The sequence below is a fragment of the Lissotriton helveticus genome, chromosome 1_1, assembly GCF_964261635.1.
Source record: "Lissotriton helveticus chromosome 1_1, aLisHel1.1, whole genome shotgun sequence".
NCBI classification, from domain to species: domain Eukaryota; kingdom Metazoa; phylum Chordata; class Amphibia; order Caudata; family Salamandridae; genus Lissotriton; species Lissotriton helveticus.
In genome coordinates, this window is record NC_136057.1 from 1,150,666,770 (window position 1) to 1,150,689,844 (window position 23,075).

A 23,075-nucleotide genomic window follows, 5' to 3' on the forward strand; every position below is an offset into this window, starting at 1 on the left:
GAGGAGAGGATCTTGGGACGACAAGATACGTCTATCTCTGCATGCTCTTCAGTCGCTGAAGTGGTGGTGTTCGGCGGGGAATCTCCTCAGAGGGGTTCCTTTTCACAAGGACATTCCCACGCAGACTGTTGTGACGGATGCTTCTCTCCTGGGATGGGGAGCGCACTCCGGGACTCTACAGATTCAGGGAACGTGGTCTCCGGTGGAGGCCACTTATCACATCAACTTCCTGGAACTCAGAGCTGTTCACTTGGCACTGAAGGCCTTTCTTCCGTCCTTCCAGACCAGCTCCCTGCTTGTGCAAACGGACAACACTACCACGATGTACTACCTCAACAAGCAGGGGGGCTCGAGATCTCGCACTCTGTCACAGGAGGCGCAGGCGATCTGGCACTGGCTCCTGGCCAGAGGACTGACGATAACGGCTACCCATCTGCCGGGTGTGCAGAATGTTCAGGCAGACGCACTGAGCAGACTGATTCAGGAAAACCACGAATGGGTCATCAACGACGCAGTACTAGGAGACGTCTTCGCAAGGTGGGGGACCCCAGACATAGATCTGTTCGCCACCGCCGAAAACAGCAAATGCCGAGACTTCGCCTCCAGGTACTACCAGCAGGGGACGCTGGGGAATGCGCTATGGATCAACTGGTCGAACAGCTTTCTGTACGCTTTTCCACCCATTCCCCTGATTCCGGCGGTACTCATCAAGCTGGCCCGGTCCAGGGCTCGGATGATACTCATTGCCCCGGAGTGGCCCAGGCAGTGGTGGTTCACGGACCTGCTTCACCGGTCTCTCCTTCCTCACATTCGGTTGCCGTGCAGGCCGGACCTTCTCACGAAGTTCGGGGGGCGGATGTTACACCCCAGCCTCTCGTCTTTGAGTTTGGCGGCATGGCTCCTGAGATAGTGCAATATGGCCATCTGAATCTGCCCGAAGATTGCATGGACATACTGAAGGAGTCTAAGAGGCCTTCCACTAGGACTTCATATGCTTACAAGTGGAAGAGGTTTTGTATCTGGTGCCAGTCTAAGAACCATGACCCTACAACCTGCAAGGAAGATGTCATCCTTCCTTACCTTTTGCATTTGGTGCAGTCTGGCCTTAATGTTCATTCCATTAGGGTTCATCTTGCTGCATTGACTGCCTACAGGAAATGCCCTTCGCAGACTTCTTTTTTCCAGATCCCGGTGATCAAAGACTTTCTGGAAGGGTTGAAGAAGGTGTTCCCTCCTGTCAGGCTTCCTTCGCCTTCATGGGAATTGAATGTGGTGCTGTCCAGATTGATGAAGGAGCCTTTTGAACCCATTCACAAGGCTTCGTTGCAGCACCTGTCCTGGAAGGCGGCGTTCCTCGTGGCCATTACATCGGCCCGCAGGGTGAGTGAAATTCAGGCGTTGTGTTGTACTGAACATTGTACTGTCTTTCATGCTGCTAAGGTTGTGATGCGTACTCATCCTAAATTTCTTCCCAAGGTTATTTCTGATTTTCATGTCAACCAGACCATAACTTTGCCTACGTTTTTTCAGAATCCTTCCTCTCCGGCGGAACGATCTTTGCATTCCCTGGATGTGAGGAGGATGTTGAAATTTTATCTGGATAAGACCAAAGATATTCGTAGGTCAGACCAATTGTTTATCAATTATGGATCGGTCAGGACGGGTCTTCCTACCTCTAAGCAGTCCATTTCTAGGTGGATTGTGTCCTGCATACAATTGTGTTACCAAAAAGCTTAGGAGGTAAGCCTAAGGCTCATTCCGCCAGGGGCAAGGCTGCCACGACGGCCTTGCTCCGTAATGTGCCGATTGCAGAAATCTGCAAGGCCGCCACTTGGAAGTCGGTTCATACCTTTGCTAAGCATTACTGCCTGGACTCTGATGCCAGGGCAGACGCTCAGGTTGGGCAGGCTTCGCTGCGGAATTTGTTCGCACAGTAGTGGCGTTTTGTTCTTTCTCCACCGCCGCTTTGGTGTGGGGATGGGCTTGCCATTCTATTCACTAGATTATGACTATACACAGAGATCCCCTACTACAGAAGGAGTAGTTTCTGTCCTGTAACTCCAGTTCTGTAGTAGGGGTATCTCTTTTATAGTCATAAGCGCCCGCCCTCCTCCCCGGTGGAGAATTGTTCATGTAAGTAATGCTACAGGTCTGGCGTTTTACGCCTTCAAAAAGAACTGAAGTCAGTTGGACCTGCTATGCATTCTGGGATACTGGGAGAAGGTTCTAGAAGGTTTCCTTAAAGGCACAGTATCCTGTTTAGGCCACATAATGGCAGCCTATGGGGCTTGTCTGTCCAGGCCTTCCTCTCTATCATTTCTGAGGGGTTTTGCAGTAAAAGCAAGGGAAATCTGGACAGGCTTTGCTGTTTGTGGATTTTTGGTGGAATTTCTAGTTGAAGTACTGGACAGTGTAGCCTGTGGATATAGGCTGCATTATTTGTCTTTAAATTTTCTCTTAAGTGTCTTTGCAGTTCTGCAATTTTTTGACAACTTAAGAGATTATTTTTGATTGCCGGGGTCCACGCACATGGGCGGGACTATTCACTAGATTATGACTATAACAGAGATACCCCTACTACAGAACTGGAGTTACAGGACAAACTACTCCTTCCGAGAGCCAATAACTGAGCTGCACCTTGCAGTGTTTTTTTTATTGTGTACCGGGTATACAGCAATTCACTTTCTAGAATATAAAGAGTGAAAAATGGATATCAAGGGAAACTATGCATTTCCGAAATGGGAACGACATATGGAGTTTAGAAGCAATAGTTATTTGCACAACTGCGAATATGTGGGTACCTATACTTGAATGTGAATTAGAGGGCATTTTTGAAAATGACTTCATTTTTACACACCGTCTTCCATTTGGAAGGCCTAAATGCATAGAGCCAATTGGTATTAACACTTTTTCTACTATTCTGTGTTCCCCTAAGTCTCCATATAAATGGTGCCTAGTGCCCACAACAGGAAATAGCCCAAAAGGCAACTTGGAAACATCACATTTTTTCCTGTGAAAACTGACCCTTTTTTCCTCAGCCGGCACTTGGGTGCATCTAGCAAATCTATACATTTGTAAAACTAGACACGCAGAGAAATCCAGGATGGGGTGACTTCTGTGGCTCCCATCAGGTTCTGTTAGCCAGAATCCCTTGCAAACTTCAAACTTTGTCGAACAAAACACATTTTACTCAGATTTCTGTGATGGAAAGGTCTGGAAACTGTGGGGAGCCACAAACTTCCACCCACCCAGCATTTCCCGAAGTCTCCCGATAAAAATGGTACCTCACTTGATCCTGATTCCTAAACCTTTTGAAGTCCGAGCAAGTCCTTACTCAGTATCCAACAGAAGCACACATTGCAGATGGAGGCTATTTAAGTGTAGCTCCAAAAGCAGAAGGAGAAATTGACGAATGCATAATTTCTAGATAGACTTGGACTAATACTCAAGTCAGAATCTTTCAGTTTAAAAGTATTGAAAGTGAAGGCAGAATAGAAACTTAAGCTTTTGATGTAGATATAGGGGCTAGAACAGTGGCATAGAAATTTTAACGCTGGTGGACTGGAGCAACTGGATGGTGATTTTGCACATAGTGCCAGACTAGCATACAAAAGACTGATTCATGTGGAGGAACCAGATTAAAGAACTTAACATCTCTGAGAAGTAAGCCTCAACTTTTGAGCACGATGAGCCACAATTTCAAGCTTGCTTATGTAGCATCTAACAACAAATATAGACTGTAGAGGGAATGCTTGTGAACAATCAGGACAGTTTGTCCCATCTAGTAAATGCCCTGTCTGCCAAGATGATATGATGGAAGTTGTGAGAAATTGAGTTGTTGGTTATCTGGGGTGAGCACCCTGGTCAGGCAACAGCCACAGTCCTTGTCAGAATGAACCACTAAAAGTATCTAAATTAACCTATGCTTAACCCTCTGTTAGCTTGGTACCAGAGGAGTCAGCCTTAAATTAGAGGCAATATGTAAAGTGTTTATGCAGCAAATAAACAGTAATAATTTGAAAACTCTACACAAGAAAAACTGCACACCAATTTAGAAAAAGAGTAGATTTTAATAAGTTATTTGACACCAAAATAAGAAACATTCAATCAGTAGAACCAGAGTTATTAATTTTTAGAGTATTAAAATAGCACCAAGAAGATGAAAGCACCAACAGCACACATTTAGTAGTTTGAGATCAGGACAAAGTTGAAAGTCATGGCTTACCACGATGGAGCATGGTTTGGATACACAAAATGGATTGGGCCAGTATCCGCTTACCTTTAGACCTAAAAAAAAGTTTAGAAGAAAAGGTCTGAGAAGGTAAAACTCAGCGGGGCAAGGGAGCCGGCGGTGTTCGAGGAGGAGGCGGTAGCATTGAGGAGATAGGGGAGCAAGGAGATTGGACAAAAATTGCTCAGTATCGACGAGTCGGCATTAGGATTTTTTAGGATCGGGACAATCACCGCTTGTTTGAAAGAGTCTGGGACTATGCCTAACTTGAGGGAGTTATTCAAAAGTGAAAGGGGCGGATCAGGACAAGCAAGAAAGGCCTCTTGTAGAATGTGGGGGGGCCAACAGTCATTGGGGGAACGAGATTTCACCCTTTTTAGGAGGACCAGGAACTCTTCTCTGGTGATCGGGGGAATCTGGTCCAGTGTAGAGGGTTTTTTTTTGCCTGAGGTAGGAGGGGTAATGAGGGATGTGGGAGTAGGAATATTGTTTTTTATAGCAGTGATTTTGTCAATGAAAAACGAATTGAGGGAGTCACAATTTTTGTGAGGGAGCAGTTTTGGCAATCACTCTGTCAGGTTGCGCGAGCTCATCGACTATTGCGAAGATGTCGATGGTTTTTGTGGCTGAATTTATAATCTTTGAAGAGAAATAAGCAATCTTAGACTGGAGGATAGACTCCTTATAGTTTTTTAACAGGGCTACGTAGATAGTTCTTTCCCCAGGTACATATGCTCGTCTCCATCGACGCTCAGCTTATCTTAGTGCTAATTTCTTCTATTTCAAATCATCAGAAAACCAGCGTTTGGCATCGTGAGGGCGTTTTAGGTTGATTCTCTTAAAAGGGGCAGCCTTGTTACTGGCTGATTCGAGCCATTGATCAAGGTTAGAGGGAGCCGTGATCAGAAGGGGGACCTTGGTTAGATGTAGCCTTACAAAAACTCTCAGCTGGAGTGTTCTTAATCACTGAATATTTGTTATTCTTTCCCAATCCAGGAGAACACCTAGAGATTGCGGTTGTTTTAGCTCTGTTATCACACCTTTTTCAGCCAGTGGGGCAGTTGACCTCTGACTACTTCTTCTAATAACAAATAGGACAAGAAAATATGAACACTGGGTGGTCCCATTGATCAGTAAGTGAGGGAGATAACGGTGAGCAAGATTTTTGATTCTTTTAATTGTATCATTTACTTCAGATTGTGTGACCTCCAGACTCTCTATTCCTCACAGCTTTTCATGTTTTTTACCATGACTAGATAGTTATGTGGCTGGCTATATTCGTTCTTTATATCAAAAAATGCTTCTGGTTTCGATATCACCAGGAAAATAATCCTTCATCCCGTTTACCATTTTGAATGTCTGAGACTTTTTAGAAATTTGATGTGCACAAAGTCCTTTGGTTTTACTTGTGGAGTTGCTATCACCTCAGGAAGATCAAGCTCTCAGCAACTTGCGCATAGCTTTAACAAAAACATGCTACATCGTTAGTTTCTATGTGTAACATGGGATGAACAGAGCTCTTGAATAGGCGGAACAATGGACACTGAAAAAGCTTTGAAGTTGAATATGGGCTCAGACTTGCCCACTGCCTGGGCTGAATGAGAGTGAATTTTCTTTAAAAGGAACAGTGGATTTTGAGCACTTATTAATCTGTCAAGTACAGGTTATATGGAGAGGGTATGCCTGAATACCTCTCCCAAATATTGATAGAATCGTTAGCAAATATGAGCGCTTTAAAAACTTGCCATGTCAGTGTGAGGTAAAGTGAAGATCGGTGTTCATGTGTGCATCAAAGTCATACTGCTGGGCCCAAAACTCATGCTGTGGTGCAGCTAGGCCTGGCCTCTTCTCCCCAGTATCACCAACCACACCATACACAGGGTCCTGGAGACAAGTGTAAGGCTGTATGGCCACATTAAAGGAATGGAGAAATGTTACATTTACTGCAGGGACAAGGACAGAGCCACGCAAGAGGGGAGCGAGTGCATTGAGTAATGCCCACAAGATTCCTTGCTCATTGAAAGATCAAATTTATGAGGACTTTGTCCCAAAGGAGGAGTCCCTGATGGTGCAGCGACATCAGAAAATAGAAAAGTCTTGCAGCATATCTTAAGTTTAAAGTCCAGAAAAATACGATAAATAGTATACGAGACCATAAGGGCGAGGTTCATTCAGATCCGGATAAAATTGTGGATACCTTTAAAATATTTTATAATACTTTATATTCTAAAAACACAGATGTTGATGAGAGTAAAATTCAGGACTACCTCAATGAGTGCGACCTTCCTGCTCTAGGAGATTCCGAAAGGTTCGAAATTAACAGTCTAATAACTGCAGAGGAAATTGAAAAGGCTATTAGGAAGCTTAAATGTGGGATGACCCCAGTCCCTGATGGGTTTAGTGTAAAATGTTATAAATGCTTCCCCTCCTTACTGATTCCTCCCCTCCTAAACCTATTCCACTGATTCAGTGAAACAGGCAAAGTCGCGGGTACCCTGGCCGCAGTTATCGCAGTGCTTCCAAAGTGAGAGAAAGACACGACACTCCCCAAAAATTATGGGCCTATTTCCCTCATTAACTCAGACTGTAAGATCTACGCTATGATTGTAACCGATCGCCTACAACATTTTTTACCTAAACTGATCCATCCATCTCAGGTGGAGTTTTTAAAAACTGTCTAGCGACAACACTAGAGACCTGGCACATGTTTTGGAAAAGGCTAAATTAACCACGTCGCCCACAGTAGCCATCACACTCGATGCTGAAAAAGAATTCGATAAAGTAGACTGGACGTATCTAGAAGCAACGCTAAATAATTTTGGATTAGGTGAAAATTTCACTCGCATGGTCATGTCACTATACTTCGGTCCGTCGGCCAGAGTCCTGGCCGTCGGCACGATTTCGACCGCCTTCCAACTCAAACAGGGAACCAGACAGGGATGCCCCCTCTCCCCCTCACTTTTCCTACTTGCCATTGAACTGTTCCTGTGTCACATCAGGGATAATAAACATATCTCACGCCGATGATGTCCTAGTTGTCTCTGAGGAGGCTGATAAGGCCATCCCTGCTCTGATGTCCACAAAAGACAATTTCTCACGGGTGTCGGGATATAAATTAAACAAGGATAAAACTGAAGTTAAACTCCTAAACAATATCGGCAGTAAAGACATTATGGGCAACTCCGGCTTGTCATGGCAACCTAAAAGTTGTAAATATTTAGGCCTCGACTTCGAGACAGACTTAATATCCACTCTCCATGTCATTGAAGCTTCGCTCTATAAAAAGATATCCGCGCTATTGGAAGGATGGTCACCCAAATACCTCTCATTGTGGGGTAGGGCCGAAACCCTAAAAATGATGGTGACCCCCTGGTCAATTACCTTGCTAGCATGCGCCCAATGACTTTCTCTTCTGATTTTTTTAACAAGATATATAAACTTTTTAACTTGTTCCTTTGGCAGGGTAAGAAGCCCAGAGTATCAATGAGTAAGCTAGAATTTCTAAAGACAAAGGCGATCTGGGTCTGCCCAACTTTGGGAACTATCAAATGTCATTTCTCTGTAAACAAGGAGTGAATTGGCTTACAGGGCATTTAGATTATACGCCAATATGGCTGGAAATAGAAAGGTCACTCATCAACAGAATACCTCTATCTGCTCTCCTCACCATGGACGTATCCCACCTTCGTCACTCAAAATATGTGCTCCTTAACACCAAAAGCGCGCTTCTACGATTAGACCACCTTTATAAGATCAAAATAAACAAGTCCTGCATGACCTCCCTGTGGAAAAACCCTCTGCTTCGAATCGAAGGTAGTATGTTGTACTGGAAATCATGGTCCCATAAAGGTATTAACCTAGTTAAAGACCTCTTTTCTGATACACAACCGCTACCTTTCTCAACTCTTCAAAACCAGTACAACTTAATCCCCATGGATTTTTATGAGTTTCTAAGATTGAAATCCCTCATCTCCTCGCGCTCAATTGAACCCTACGTCCCATCGCTAGTTACCCAATTACCACGGTTATTAAATTCTGGCCATACTGTATCCAGGATATACAATCTCCTGTCACCTAACCCAAGGAAAGCACACAAACGAAATGAAGCTAAATGGGAATCCGAACCTAATACCACTAACATCTCGTTTGACTGGGGAAAAATTTACAACACCGCCTTCTCGAATAAGATATCCCCAATTTTATCACAGTCTAAATTCATGTTGCTCAATAGGTCATACTGGACTCCAGAAAAACTTTTCAAACTTCATTTACGTGACAGTTCGAGTTGCTGGAACTGCAATTCTGCTGTTGGCGATATCACACACATGCTCTTCACCTGCCCCACTCTACAGTCATACTCGGATAACATTTTCAAATGCATAGGTCCTATTTTTAACACTCAAGCCCCCAGGGAATTCTCATATATTGTATTGGGAGTCTTGGATCCAGCACTGGTCAATGACAACGACCAACACTTGATGGACCTCTTGCTCACCCTAGCGTGTAAGGTTATATTGTGCAATTGGAAATATGCTAGCAACGTGTCTTTTAAAGTCTGGCAAGAGTGGCTGACCTTTCTAAGAGGTGCGGGCAACCCGGCTCTCCACTCCTCCCCATGGCGTAAATCCCATCGGTCACTGTGGAAATCCCTAGATGTCTCAACATTATCATTTGAACCTCAATGAATCTAGTCTATTGTGATTATATAGTTCTGTAATGTACCACCATTGTATGTAGAGTTATGCTGTAATCTTGTCTCACTCCTTATATGCTACTTGATGTTTATCAAATGGTACACTTGATATTCTATTATGCCCGAGGCTACTCCACTTCCCTATGGCTGAATTGATAGGCACTTGAGCACTTAAGCACGATAACATAGTATTGCATAGTACACTATTGTATTGCACAGTATGTATTCCTCTCGTTACTTATACATTTTCTCTTTGACTGGCTTGCATACAATGATTGTCTTGTATCATGCACCAAGATGCCATCTGCGTTATCCTTTATTTCTCCCCTACTCTTTTCCTGGTCTCATTTAATGTATGTATTTCATTTAATGTATGTATTTATTCTTTCGTTTTTGTATGATTTTCTTCAATAAAAATGATTTGAACTCAAAAAAGAAAATAGAAAAATTGAATGTCGTTAGTGACAGGTTACTATCTTTGAGGCGTTTTTGTCTTCGGTTTCACACCTGTTTTATATTTTCTGTTACCTCTTTGCTTTCTTTTCCTATTGTAAAAAGTAAAAAAAGGTTGTACAGAAACCAGCTTTTCCTCGTGGCCTTGCCAGAAAGTCTGCTGTGACTCATCAGTAACGTTTTTATTATAGTAGTAAGAAAAGTAGTGGTACTCTCCACTTTGCTATGAATGAGTTATCATTGGGAGAAATTTAGAGGTGTTTGAACACCAGAGAATAGCAGCCTACTGTAGAGTAAGAGTTTCGTATGGTATAATAATTTCCACAATCCGTGAAATAAAGAGACCTTTTCCAAACGATTATTTGTGTGTGTCTGGGTTCAGTTCCTGTTTTCTTAAGATAGCTTCTTGGTTTATTTTTCAGACATTGAATGTTGATAATTATAAGAAGACCTTTTCTACCCTGCTGTGGCTTGAGGAGATTCAAGCTGAAATTGAGATCAAAGAGTTCAGCATGAGTGGTGTGACCCTGAAAAGAAACGGAAATTTCTTGGTCCTTGATGTGCCTGGTGTGGCAGAAGGCCGGCCATCATTATATCAAGGTTGTTCTTCATTTTCTTTTTGTCCTTTCATGGAAATACACAATAAAACAATAAGTAGCAGTACTAACAAAAGCCTAGGCATATGTCTAATAGCCATAAAAGCATTGACTTTAACTTTAATAGTCTGAATACTTTTGCCGTTCTTTGATACATATACTGTGCAATCCTAGACACTCCTTCTGTAAATGCTTCTTTTTTACTGCACATCTGGATATGAAACAATTGCTAGAAGATTTCTTGAAGGAAATTACTTGTACCTTTGTGATACACTTTTTGGATTTTAAAATGAGTTTGAATAATGTATATAATAGAGAAAGGCAAACATGTTTTAAGGGGAAAGTTCTTCCAACAATGTTGGGAATTGAATTGCTTACAGTATTAAAATTACAGAACCATCCAGTAATTTTATTTTTACATTTTTGAAGAAAAATGAAAGAGACTCCCCTGCTTAAAGCAGGAGTGATTTTGCTTCTTTTCCCCTCAGAAGAAGAATAAGGTATGTGTCATGTACGAAGTCTTCAACGCTTTTCCCTTCATCTACTACTACCTGATTGTGTGTATCAAAAGCTCCTATTTGTCTTCTATCCTTTTTTATCGACCTCCCGACAGTGCATTTTCCCCCATTATGTGTACAAAGAGCCCTTGAAGCACTCCACTTGGACACCTGTTAGTGCTATAATATTAGTTATGGGTTATACTGTGGGTTTTCTCTACCAGTGCCCTAAAACTTGCCTAAGGCTCTGTTTTAACCTCAGGACCATGGCAGTAGGGGACTCTCTACCCCGCTACAGTTGGTACCTGGGTCAAGGGAAATCCTAGATCGGTTTCCTCTTGTTCCTCAGCAGTTCTCATCCCTCTCTCTCAGCTTCTTTGGCTCACCCCCCCCCCCCCCCTGTCTATATGATTAGGTTTGCTGCCATCTGTCTTAATTCTTTCTGTCTGCTCTTTTTCAATCCTTCTCACCTTCCTGCCACCCTGCTCTACTCCTGTTTCCTTCTCTTCACTCTCCCTCATAATTTCTGCTCGCCTTTTCTGTCTGCCTCACTGCTCTTCCTTTTTCCCGCTACTCCAATGTTCTGTATGCTTCCCCCTTCACTCCTTCAATGATTTCCTATCCCACCACCTCACTGCAACTCTTTTCCTCACCTCCTATATTCTCCATGATGTCTGCTTTCCACTACTTACTTCTCCACACCTGCCGGGATGTGCACTTTAATTTTCAGTGGGGCAATACTGGAATTCAACTGAGAGTCACATCCTGGTTCTAAAGCTGACTTTGCAATGTTGGAAACATTGTTCCACTGGAACTATGGTTATTGATAGCATTCTTATAAGCCATGCACAAAATAGAAGTATGAAGCCAGAAAGCCTGAGAAACAAATCGCACATAAATATTAAATACATTCGTCATTGTGATTTTAAAGTGATATAATTGTTCTTTGTGCATAGTCGCTTACCTTTTTTATGCAGAGACCAATGTAATGATTTGTTTTACCTTTTGTAGGTGACCGTGTGATATTAAGACATCAGGACTTCTCTGAAACTGTAGTTGAATATATGTGTTTTGTAAGTGAGGTGAGTAGATGTTCTTGAAAAGAAAATAATTCCTCAGTGACCGAAGTTGGTATATGTGTTTAAGCAGTGTTGATAGGCTGCCTAACAGTCATTCAAAACCACTTGCCCACCCACAACTTCCTCAACCTGCTATGTGATCCAAGGTGGTGCCAGAAATGTGGAAACTATTTTAATTTCGTTGCACTGGAAATTGCAAATTATGCCCTCTGTTCATTCAATAAAAAATGTTGCCCATCCCATGTCCTTCCTCTCTGAGGTGTTTTATAGTTCCCAAAAATACATACGATCTGCACATTTTGTTGGACAACATAAACTAAGGGATTGGTGTCCATACTGTTTCCGGACACCCCCACAGATTCTGTCAGCCAATAGACCAGCTAGCTCATAGTGCCACCATAAGCCCCCGAACCTTACCAAGAAGCGAATAATGTCTGGCAACCGTTGAACATGACAATCCTTGACCCTTCAGGGATCGTGGATCGTGGAAACAGTATAGTACTTTTTCACTCAGTCAATCGCTCTTACTCAGTCTCAAAGAGATACGCAGAACAAACGTTGGGGGCGTATCAATTAGAATTTATTGAACCAGCATCATTTTAGTTTAAAACATGTTTGCTGTGACAATCATTATACAGAAGCAAATGTAAAGTTTTACGAGCACCAGTAGAGTGCACCAAAGTTATAATTCTACCATGGTGCTAAAAGAGTAATCAAGCGTACTCCTACAATGTGGACCCTGTCTAAGTATACCTAAATGTACCTAGCGTGTATGTGGTTGTAAACCAAGAATCCTCTAGGAAAGACCCAACCACATTACCTGATGGGAGAAAATGAAGGACCCCATCTTGGTCACGTGTTGGACACCCCTGAAGGGATGTCTGATTGCTGCGTGTTGAAGCTTCAGCGTATAGGGACCTCATTGTCTTTTGTCAACGTGGAATTTCTCCTCTAGTTACTTGGTGTAGATGCGGTTCTTTTATACCACAAAGGTAACCTCAGGGTTCCTACAACAATCAATATGTTGGGAGTACAATAATGTAAATAATAATAAAACAGAGTATGTTATTCCTGTTGTTTATGTCATGGGCCGGGGTTTTTACCAAGAATCCTCATACATAATAAATTATATGTTTGAGGCATGTGAGCTGTAGCACACATGCTTTGCATACTCCTGCCTTCTAGTATCTGAAAACGAAACATTAGTGATAGATTCCTTACCTTAGAATATCCCCAGACGTCTGACTGGATCCGGAAAGTTTTCATCAGCAGTACCCCTGCGCGTTGGTAGGCGTTGTCTTACGGCTCCGCGTACATCGTTGGCGTCTTAGTTGCCGAGATGATGTCGCTGGAGCTACTTCGATTCGCCCAAGCGTGCTGACGTCAGTTCTTTCTTTTTCCGCGCCTGCAAGCGCAGATTCGGAGAGAGCGGTACCCCCAGTCACTTTTTGACTGAGCTTTTTGGGAGGACTTATACTCTTGATGCATAGGGATGCCTGGTTTTAAGTCTTGCGCGGCCTGTCCCCGCACGATGTCGGTGACGGACCCGCACCGTGAGTGTCTCTACTACCCGGGGCGTGACCACGACTCTGAGTCGTGTTCCCACTGCCGGGCCGTGGCTCAGAACACTTTGCGGGAGCGGTCCAGAAAGTGGCTAGAAGCCCAGGAGTAGGCTCCATGCTGTTCCAGGTCCCGGTCCTGTGGGAGGTCAAGGAACCAGCCGCCGAGCCATCACCACCATTCGAAGTCTTCACACTCGTAGCACAAAAAGTAAAAAGAAGCACTGTCACTGTTCGCCATCCCCTCACGCGACGAGGCTGAGGGTGCAGGTGGCGCCGCCCATGCGGCTCCGGCGGAGCCTCCGCAGTTGCCGATGGCCTACCCGCCCTTTTCAGGTCCATCGGCAACTCCAGCCTAGCTGCAGGAGTTCCTGTCAGCAATGGCACGTGTCTTCGGCCCCTCCAGTCCCACCGGTGCGCCTGCGGTTGGGGTTCCTCGTTCTTCGACGTCAACAGCTCCAGCCCCGACATAGTCGACGACTCCGGTCTCAACGCCGAGTGACCCCCTTGGATCCAGGCATGGATCCCAGTCCATATCGGTTGGCCCTGTATGACCTCCACTGAAATCGAAGGCGCCAACGCCGGCGTCGGCCACGACACCGGCCGATGCCTTCCCAGGCCTCCTTCACAACATGGAGCCGGTGCTGGAAAGGTGTCGACCGATGCCGTTTGGGAATTTCTTTCCCTTTGTTCAATGACCTCCTTATGTTTCACCTGTTCGGCAGGCTGGGGAGGACTGGGAGAGGTCTGAGGACCCTCTCGCAGCACCAAGCGAGTTAGACCCGGACTGGGATGAGGATCCTGGGGGATGCAGGTGACCACGATTATGCTGCTTCTACCATGGCTACGGAGGAAGATGGTTCATACCCTATGATGTTGCATAGGGCAGACGAGGCTCTCCACCTCAAGCTCCCTACTGTGGCCATCAGGACTAACCACGTGACCGAGATGCTTTGGCCAGCGTCGTCTTTTACGGAGCCGCTGCTGCTTTTTAATGATGCACTCTCAGACGTTCTTTTGGCACCTGGTCCAGGCCTAACGCAGGGGCTCCTGTGGACAAGAACGTGGCCCGACTCCATCGCCCGGCCCTGGGCAGGACCGGTTTTACTCTCCCAGCACCCTACCCCTGAGAGCTTGGTTTTCCAAGCCTCTGCGTCCCGAGCGCATTTCCTTCCGCACCTCTGGACAGGGAATCAAAGAAATTGGAGTAGTTTGGGAAGAAGATTTTTTCTTCCCCCACTTTAGGACTGCGGGCTGTGAACACTGCATGTCTCTTGGGCCGTTATTCCCATTCTGTGTGGGGTACGGTTGCGCAAGTGCTGCGTCTGTGTCCGGTGGGGGCTCAGACCATTCTCTCCCAAGCTATTGCTGAGGGGAGAGACGCAGCCAAGTTCACCATCCGTTGTGGTCTTGCCGCTGCTGACTCGCTGGGCAGGGCCATTTCAGCGACAGTGGTGTTACCTCGCCACGCCTGGCTGAGGACCACTGGCTTTTCTGGGGATGTCCCGTATACATTGATTGACATGCCCTTTGATAGAACTCACCTGTTCGGCGATAAGGCAGATTACGCGTTGGAACGTTTTAAGCACTCCCGGGCTACTGCCAAGTCCTTAGGCCTTTCGGCTACACGCACTCCTTCCGCTGCTGCTTTTCGCTCCATTCGTGGCCAATGAAGGGGTGCTTAAGCACGTTTGTTTCGAAGTGCGGTTGCGGATGTGGGACCCGCAGGGCCGGGTCACGGGGCCAGCATGCAGGTTAGTCTACCACCCCCCCTGCTGCCACTGCCTCTAAACCTTCCTAGTCCGGGGTTTCAGGCACACCAGACGTCAGTGGGTGGCAGGATTCGCCATGACCTTCACCACTGGTGCACCATCACAGACAGGTGGGTTCTGCAGATTGTCCGAAGGGGCTTCTCCCTCCCTTTCGATACTACACCCCATCCATGCCACCTCAATGTCACCACATGTCGGGGGATCACTTGGCACTTCTCCAGCAGGAGGTCGCGGCCCTCTTGGCCAAGGGGGCCATCAAGTGTGTTCCGACGCCAGACGTGGGTTGTGTTGCTACTCCCAATACTTCTTGGTTCCAATGAAGGACAAAGGTCTTCGTCCTATTTTAGACCTTTGGAACGTCAATCGCTTCCTCCAGAAGGAGAAGTTCAAGATGCTCATGCTTGCTCAGGTCTTGCCCACCCTCGACCCGCAAGACAGGATGGTAGCGTTGGACCTGCAGGACGCTTATTTTCATATCCCCATCCTGCCGGCCAACCGGCAATACCTGCGATTCATGGTAGGGCAGGAGCATTTTCAGTTCACTGTGCTCCCCTTTGGCCTTACAAGTGCCCCTCTGGTGTTCACGAAAGTGATGGCGGTGGACGCAGCTCATCTGCGCAGATCAGGGGTTTCAGTCTCTCCCCATCTCGATGACTGGTTGTTGAAGGCGGGCTTGCCCCAAACAGTCGTCTCCCACCTCCAGACTACGGCCGACCTCCTGCATTTGCTGGGGTTCTCCGTCAATGTGCCAAAGTTGCACCTGATGCCTTCCCAGAAGCTCCTCTTCATCGGGCAGTTCTGGACATGGTGCAGTTTCGGGTTTATCCTCCCGAACAGCGAGCCCGGGACATTTTGGCTATGATTCCGATCTTTCAGCCCTGGGCTTCGGTCAGGACGACCTTGAGGCTGCTGGGCCTCATGGCCGCCTGCATCCTGCTCACCAACCATGCCAGATGGCATATACGGGCTCTGCAGTGGGGCCTGAAGTTCCAGTGGGCGCAGCATCAGGGGAATCTGTCCGACTACGTCCAGATCTCGGAGTGCACTGCGCTACAATTGCCGTGGTGGCTCACGAATCAGCATTGGGTCAGCGGCAGATCCCTCTCCCTTCCCCAACCGGAGCACACAGTCGTGACGGATGCTTCTCTCCTAGGATGGGGCAGCCACCTTGAGAGAGGTGGAGATCAGAGGCCTCTGGTCTCCGGCAGAGTCCCGGCTCCATATCAACCTTCTGGAGCTTCGGGCGATTCTTCTTGCAATGAAGGCATTCCTTCCCTCTTTCAAGGGGAAGGTGCATGTTTTCAAAGACAGCACCACCACCATGTGGTATTGCAACAAACAAGGCGGGGTGGGATCGTAGACCCTATGTTAGAGGCTCGGTGCCTCTGGACGTGGCTGAAACGTCAAGGCATTTAGTTGACGGTTCAACACCCGGCAGGTCCTTAGAACGCCAGGGCGAACGAACTCAGTCGCTGGTGCCTTATAGATCACGAATGGCATCGTCACTCGGAGGTGGTGCAAGGTCTCTTTCGACAGTGGAGAGCCTTGGTTAGATCTATTCGCCACCGAGCAGAACGCGCAATGTCAGCTGTTCTACGCGTTGGAATTTCCAAAGCGGCACTCACTCGGCAGCGCTTTCCGTCGCAAGTGGAGCTACGATCTATAGTCCGCCTTTCTGCCTATATCACTTCTATCCAGAGTGCTGAAGATCAGGCGCGACTGGGGCCAAGTCATTCTTGTGGCTCCGGACTGGGCTCGAAGAGTTTGGTATCCCGTGCTACTCTGTGTGAGCATGGATCCTCTGATCCGACTGCCTCTTCAGGAGGATCTTCTGTGGCAGCAGCAGGGGACAGTCCTCCACCCGAACCTGTCCAGTATCCACCTACATGCGTGGAGATTGAGCAACTACAATTGATTCCATTTGACTTGCCTACTGAAGTCTGTGATGTCATTCTGGCAGCCAGGTGTCCCTCCACTAAATCAGTATACGCCTGTAGGTGGAACAAATTTGTGGCATGGTGCACAGCAAAGGCTGTGGATCTGCTTTCTGTCCCTCTTTCAGAGGTCCTTTTGTTCCTTCTTTCTCTGGCCCGGCAGGGCTCTGCTCTGGGCACTATTAAGGACTACCTTTCTGCAATCTCTGCCTTTCTCAGGCTCCCTGATCAGCCCTCTCTTTTCAAGTCCCCTGTTATTAATAGATTTCTCAAAGGAATTACTCACCTTTTCCCTCCTATTCCGTTTGTGATGCCGCAATGGGACTTGAATCTGGTTCTTACTTTTCTGATGTGCGCCAGGTAGGATCTAGCGCATTGGGACGAAATGGAGCAATTGCCCCAATATCTCCCAGATAAGCACAAAGCTAGAACTCAGGATTTAGTTCAGGAAGGAAAGCTCCTCTTCAATTCCTCTTATTAGATGTGCTTTAGATGCTGCTTACACCGCAGCTCGAGAGACTAACATTAGTGTGTTACTCAGGAGGCACGCCTGGTTAAGGATTTCCGGTTTTAAACCTGAAGTCCAACAATCCATCTTAAATACTCCATTTGATAAAAAGCATCTCTTTGGGCCTTAAGTAGATCAGGCATTGGAAAAAATGAAGAAAGACACTGAGATCGCTAAATCAATGGGAGCCCTACAGTCTCCTTCAAATTGTGGCTTCTTTGGTTGCTCCTTCTACCATGAGGGGTCCAAGACCACATCCTCAGACAATAATGCTGCCACGTAGTACAAAGGCAACGATCAATCTTCCTACGCAAGAGGCTTCTTTAGAGGAGGATACAGAAGGAACAATGGCAAAGGTAGGGGCAAGGGATCCACACCACGTAATTCCACTTTCCCATATCAAGCAGGGACTTACCTATCCTTCCCCCCGATGATTTAACACCTGTCACCAGGGGGGGGGTGGGGGGGGGGAGAAACTCTCAAAGCTAGAGGAGTTTGTTTCAGTAAAGCAACACTGTGCCTCACTTGATGGTTATGGTGGGGAAATCAAGTGATGGTTGCACTGCCCAAAATAGAGTGGTGCGACAATCACACTGACCTGACTGTTCCATGGCAGATACTCCGCATAGCCCCTAGCTTCCATTAGTGGAGTCTGTTGAGGCTCTTTAAACAGAAACCCTGTTGTTCCCCACAGCTAAGTGGAGCAAGGGAACCATAATGATGGAGTTCGGAGCATCTGCCTTCCATTCATCTTCCGACTCCGGATGCGCCATCAATTATTTCTATGATCTTTGATCGCTGTATTGGTTTATATAGGTACCAGCAACTGCTAATTACTATTTATTTTTGAATTTTTCAATCAAACCTTCCGTTTTGCGTTCCATTTTTTTGCATTTCCTTATTGCTGTTACTCATGTACTATAATTGATATTAAAACAATACAAATTACTCTGATCCAAACAGACCTTAACAGTCGCATGATAACAGACCTTTAAATTTGGGGTTCTTAATCTGTGGTCCAAAGACACCTGCTGGTCCACGACTGTTTCACTAAATTAAATAACAATAAAATCAGTACACTACATGAGTATGTACAAATAACTATCTAAATATTTGAGCATTTGTTCAGTGTATAATTGTTTCTGTAGTTTTGTGTATTGTTTTAAGGATGCAATTATAGAAAGTGGTTAGACCGGGGACCCCCATCTTCCAATAATGACTTATTGATGGAGGGGGTCCCCAAATTCTAGTAATGATATAGTGGGGTCAAGGGAAGTCAAAAGGTTAAGAACCACTGCTTTAGATGACGAAGCAGTCCCCTTCCACCTCATAAATCACAATTATGTGTGTGTGTGTTTAAGAGAGAGCAAGGGATATCAGTGAAATTGTTTCATTTTTCATGGAGGGCTCAAGTCTATACAAACATGTGGTCCACCTTAATCTGTGCTGCTGATTTCCTCAATGTAATGTCTGTTACCATCATCAAACTGAAAGCACTGTAAGTCGATATAGCACAGCTAGTCCTAAGGCAGTTAACTTTAAAAAACTTTTAGTCTTCACAATATCCTGCTGACAGTTATTGGGTTCTGCACTGGATTCCCGATTCTGTGATCTTAGAAGGATACAATACTACTTTCTCCTTAACTCTAATCAATTAACAGTAACAATGCTGTAGCATTCTAGTAAATTAATATAATGAATTATTAATTGGGGTGGATGGTAGCTCACTACAGATAATAAAGTCACTAACCTGTTGGGTCTAAGCGAAGGTGTCAACTTGAGGTCAACCCCTGGTAGTTATGACACAAAACATACAGGCTTAACCTGGAGAAAATGTGTGTACCAATGTACCTAAAAAGTAAAAAACACAACACAATAAAGATCCTACTCTAAATTAAACAAATGTAATCAATTAATTGACCTCAAGCATACAAAAAACAATGCAAATTAAAAAATATTTTAGAGAAAAAATGCCAAGAAAATTTAAAGTGCCACTAGAAGTACTGCTAGCATGTGACTTGGACCTAGGCGCAAATTCAGGCAAACCGTGATGGAGCGTGTGTCGGATACACCAAGCGGGTTCGTCCCAGTTAAAGATTTTACCTTCTGACATAGCCTTTGAAATGGAAATTAAAATCCTTCAGCAGGCAAGGTTGCAGGCTTTATCCGAGGAAGTCCTCTCTAAGTTGGATAGCCATTGGACAAGGTCCACCTGAGGTTGTTGGTTTTGGAGCAGAGTAGAAAAAGCAAAAACTTCACGCCATGGAAGTAGTCTTACCAGTCGGATACTTTTTGTTCTTTCGCCTGGTCATGGATTTGTCACTCGAGCTTAGACTCCTTTTTTTTTTTTACTGCTCTGAGACACCAGCTCTCCTTGACTTATCTGCTGTGTTCACAAAATCTCATCCTCTTCACATTCAGCGCTCCCATGTAACTGGAATTCAAGGTCCCCGCTCTCCAGTGGAACAGCTTCTTCCTCACTAGGGTCGCCCAGATCATTAGCCTAGATCCATACTCCTCTTCTGCTTCTAACCTGATCTGTGGAGTCCCTTAATGACCCTCACTCAGCCCTATGCTCTTCATTATCTACATTGCACCATTTGCCAACATTGTTCATGCCCACGGCATCAGTATGGTCTTGTATGCTGATTATACCCAGCTCATCCTCTTCTTCTCAAACACCCAGTTGTGTCCAGCTCCATTTAAACTCTCGGTGCGCTTGTGAACTACCTCTAGTTCACCTACCTCCTTCTCCAGTTACGCACGTTTCTCCTTGCGGAGTCGCGCGAAAGACACTGCAATAAATTCCCCCCTCACTACTAGCTTTTAAGCCTTCCATACCGACGCGAGCGGTATGTCTCCCTCGTCATTCTCAAAGATATAATGTTTTATAGTGTCCCTAATCCGTTGAGTGACTTCATCAGAGTGAAGGAGGGAATCACGGAGTCGCCAGCCTGAAGGTGTAGATCGCGCGCATCGTGCTGGAAGCTGGACTGAAATAAGGGCATGATCTGAGAGGGACTGAGGATGAATATCCGAAGCATGCAAGTGAGGGAGAAGAGATGAGGCTAAAAAGTGATCAAGACGCGCATATGTTTTGTGTGCCGCTGAAAAGTATGTATAGTCACGCTCACTAGGGTGTTGTACGCGCCACACATCGCACAAACGGCCACTGTTTCCCAGCCTGTGACAGCGCCCTTGCATGATTAGACCTCTGCCGTGATCTATCTAACTCCGGATCCATCACAATATTCAAGTCCCTCCCGATCAAAAGTGCTGAATCGGGAGAAGCAAGGACCTCGGCTAGAGCTAGGCACAAAAAGTGTTCTTGTTGGTCATTCGGGGCATATAAGGACCCAATCGTCAAATGTGTATCCCCCCATTGTACCCTGATTGCCAACAACCTTCCCTTTATTTCTGTCACCATAGAAACTACTTTGCATTGTGATAGTGCACTAAAGAGGATCGCCACCCCATTTTGTTTGGACAGTCCCGAGGACCAGAACTGGTGTGGGAAGCGCCTATCCCTCATTCGCTTGGTGTCTTTAGCTAAAAGATGGGTTTCTTGGAGCAAACAAACATCACCACCAGCATTTTCTAAAAGGGAGAGTATTGCAGATTGCTTTACAGGATTTTTTGACCCCCGTACATTCAAGCTAACAACTTTCAGGTCCCTACCCATCGTAGCAGTGGGGGGGAGAAAAGCTATGCACCGGCCTAAGGCCACCGGGATCAAAGCCAGTGAGGGTCATCTCCCAAAACCGGGCTACCTGCCTATCGTGGCCGTGAACTGATGCGGAGCCCCAACAGAACCCCCCAAAAATCCCCGAAGCCAAACACATAAGAAACCCCTGAAGAAAACAAGACCGAGAAAAAACAAGAACACATGACAAAAGTTTGTCTCAGTGGTCAGTGTCCAGGGGAACGTGGCAGAGGCCCAGTCCGCACCAAGGTTGACGTGTCTATCACACCGATGACTAGGGTGTAGAAACACTGTGCTTAGTCGAAGGGCCTCCTCCATCCGGCGCCGAATGACACACCCACGTGGCCATCATGCCTAGTACTACAAGGTGTCGCAGGGCTGTCCGTGACCTGTATAACTGATGAGAGGGCTGTCTCCCTCACCAGCTTGCTAGCAGCCATGTCCGGTGCGGGGCTTGGCATCGTTCTCCAAACTCGTTGCCATTCGAAGGAGTGACGTCGTCTGCGAGGAAGTAGTTGAGCATCTTCTGTCCCAGTTGGGGGGACTCTCAATACCCAGCTTGTCATACGCTTCCTTCAAAGACCGGATCTGAAGCAATTTGCCTTGATGTTTGAAGATGATGTGGAACGGATGGCCCCAGGAGTAAGGGATCTTCTGCTCTCGGAGATGGTTGGTGATGGGCTTGAATTCTCTGCATTTAAGCAGTGTGGAAGCTGCTAAGTCCTGGTAAAGCGCAGGTTGATGGCCATGGAATTGCACTGGATTAAGGTCCCTAGCTCTGCGCAGGATGCGGTCCTTTAGTTGAAAATCATGCACGCAGACGAGTATGTCAGGGGGAGCCTTAGCACCACGCGGAAGGCCCACTTGGTGAACCCGGTCCATTTGTATCTCCCGTACGTCCTCGTCCACAAGGATCTATAGTACAAAGGCACTGACATAGGCACGGAGGTCATCGCCCTCACCTTTCCACGGAACCACCCGGATCCGGATATTGTTACGCCTGGAGTGGTTCTCCAAGTCCACTGCGTAGGCTTGCAAATATATGTTCTGCTCCCGTAGATGTAGCATCTCCTGCTGTAGCTGGTGTAAGTCGTCTTCCCTGCACAAATCGTGTTCCTCCAACATCGCCACTCTTTCCCCAATTCCATCAACAACCCGTGTATCTTCACGCAGATCCGCAGATGGCTGTGAACGGAGGTCCTGAATGTCCTCCTTGATAGCAGAGAAGAGTTCGATCAAGAAGGCCTTAGTCGCTGGCGCGTCCTCCCCGTCCACTATCGCCGTTCCAGCTGCAGGCTGTGTTGCGGAGTGTCCCGATGCTTTCTGCAGAAGTTCTTTCAGGGATTTTTGTCTCTTTCTCCTGGTCGATTACATATTGGCTTCGGGCGATCTCCACTGGCCACTCCTTGTCCCTTTCACTGAGTGAGAGTAGAAGGCCAGGACACACTACCACCATGCCTTTTCTGACAGGTCTGGCGAATTGCGTCAGTACACTGCTGGTGTGCCTGGGGATTCACACACTCTACCTCATATCTCCGACTTGCGTCGCCTCCGCACTCTCTGTGCTCTCTGCCGGACCTGGACCGCCCCCACTCCCTCTCAGTATTATATTCTCCTGACCGTCAACTTGGACTTAGCGCGGGGAGTATTATGATTCCGCGGGGAAGCCGGGCGAAGAGGTCACCAGAGGCATACAGCATCCTGGGAGAGCCAGGTCCACTTGGGTGACCATCCCACCACTAGCGCACTCCAGGATGCAGCACCGGCAGGGGGGTGGGTCGCTGCAGTCATCAAGACACTGTCCTACAGTCTGTCACGTGGCCACTTGCACAGGGAGGGAGCATTCACTAAGGACCCCCGGGGCAAGGCCCACTCGCATCCAAAGCCCCTCTGATCCGTGGGAATCGCAGGTATAGCCACAAGCACTCCAGGCATTCAAGGTCACTGTATGCCAGACCCCAGTGGGGAAGATATTGCAGGTAAAACATTCAGGAGCACTTTCAGAAGTCACAATGTAGGCTTTCACGCACAGTCTCACCCCTTAAGGGGC

General features: G+C 46.4%; 1 protein-coding gene across 2 annotated transcripts in view; it reads left to right on the forward strand.

Moving 5' to 3' along the window:
* MOV10L1 (Mov10 like RNA helicase 1) overlaps nt 1-23,075 on the forward strand; it is a 1,293,514-nt gene that overhangs the window by 367,891 nt on the left and 902,548 nt on the right. For both annotated transcript variants that reach the window (XM_078678939.1, XM_078678944.1), the window contains 2 exons: nt 9,800-9,977; nt 11,482-11,552. In XM_078678939.1, coding sequence (XP_078535065.1) covers nt 9,800-9,977; nt 11,482-11,552 — 249 coding nt within the window. The remainder of the gene's footprint in view (nt 1-9,799; nt 9,978-11,481; nt 11,553-23,075) is intronic.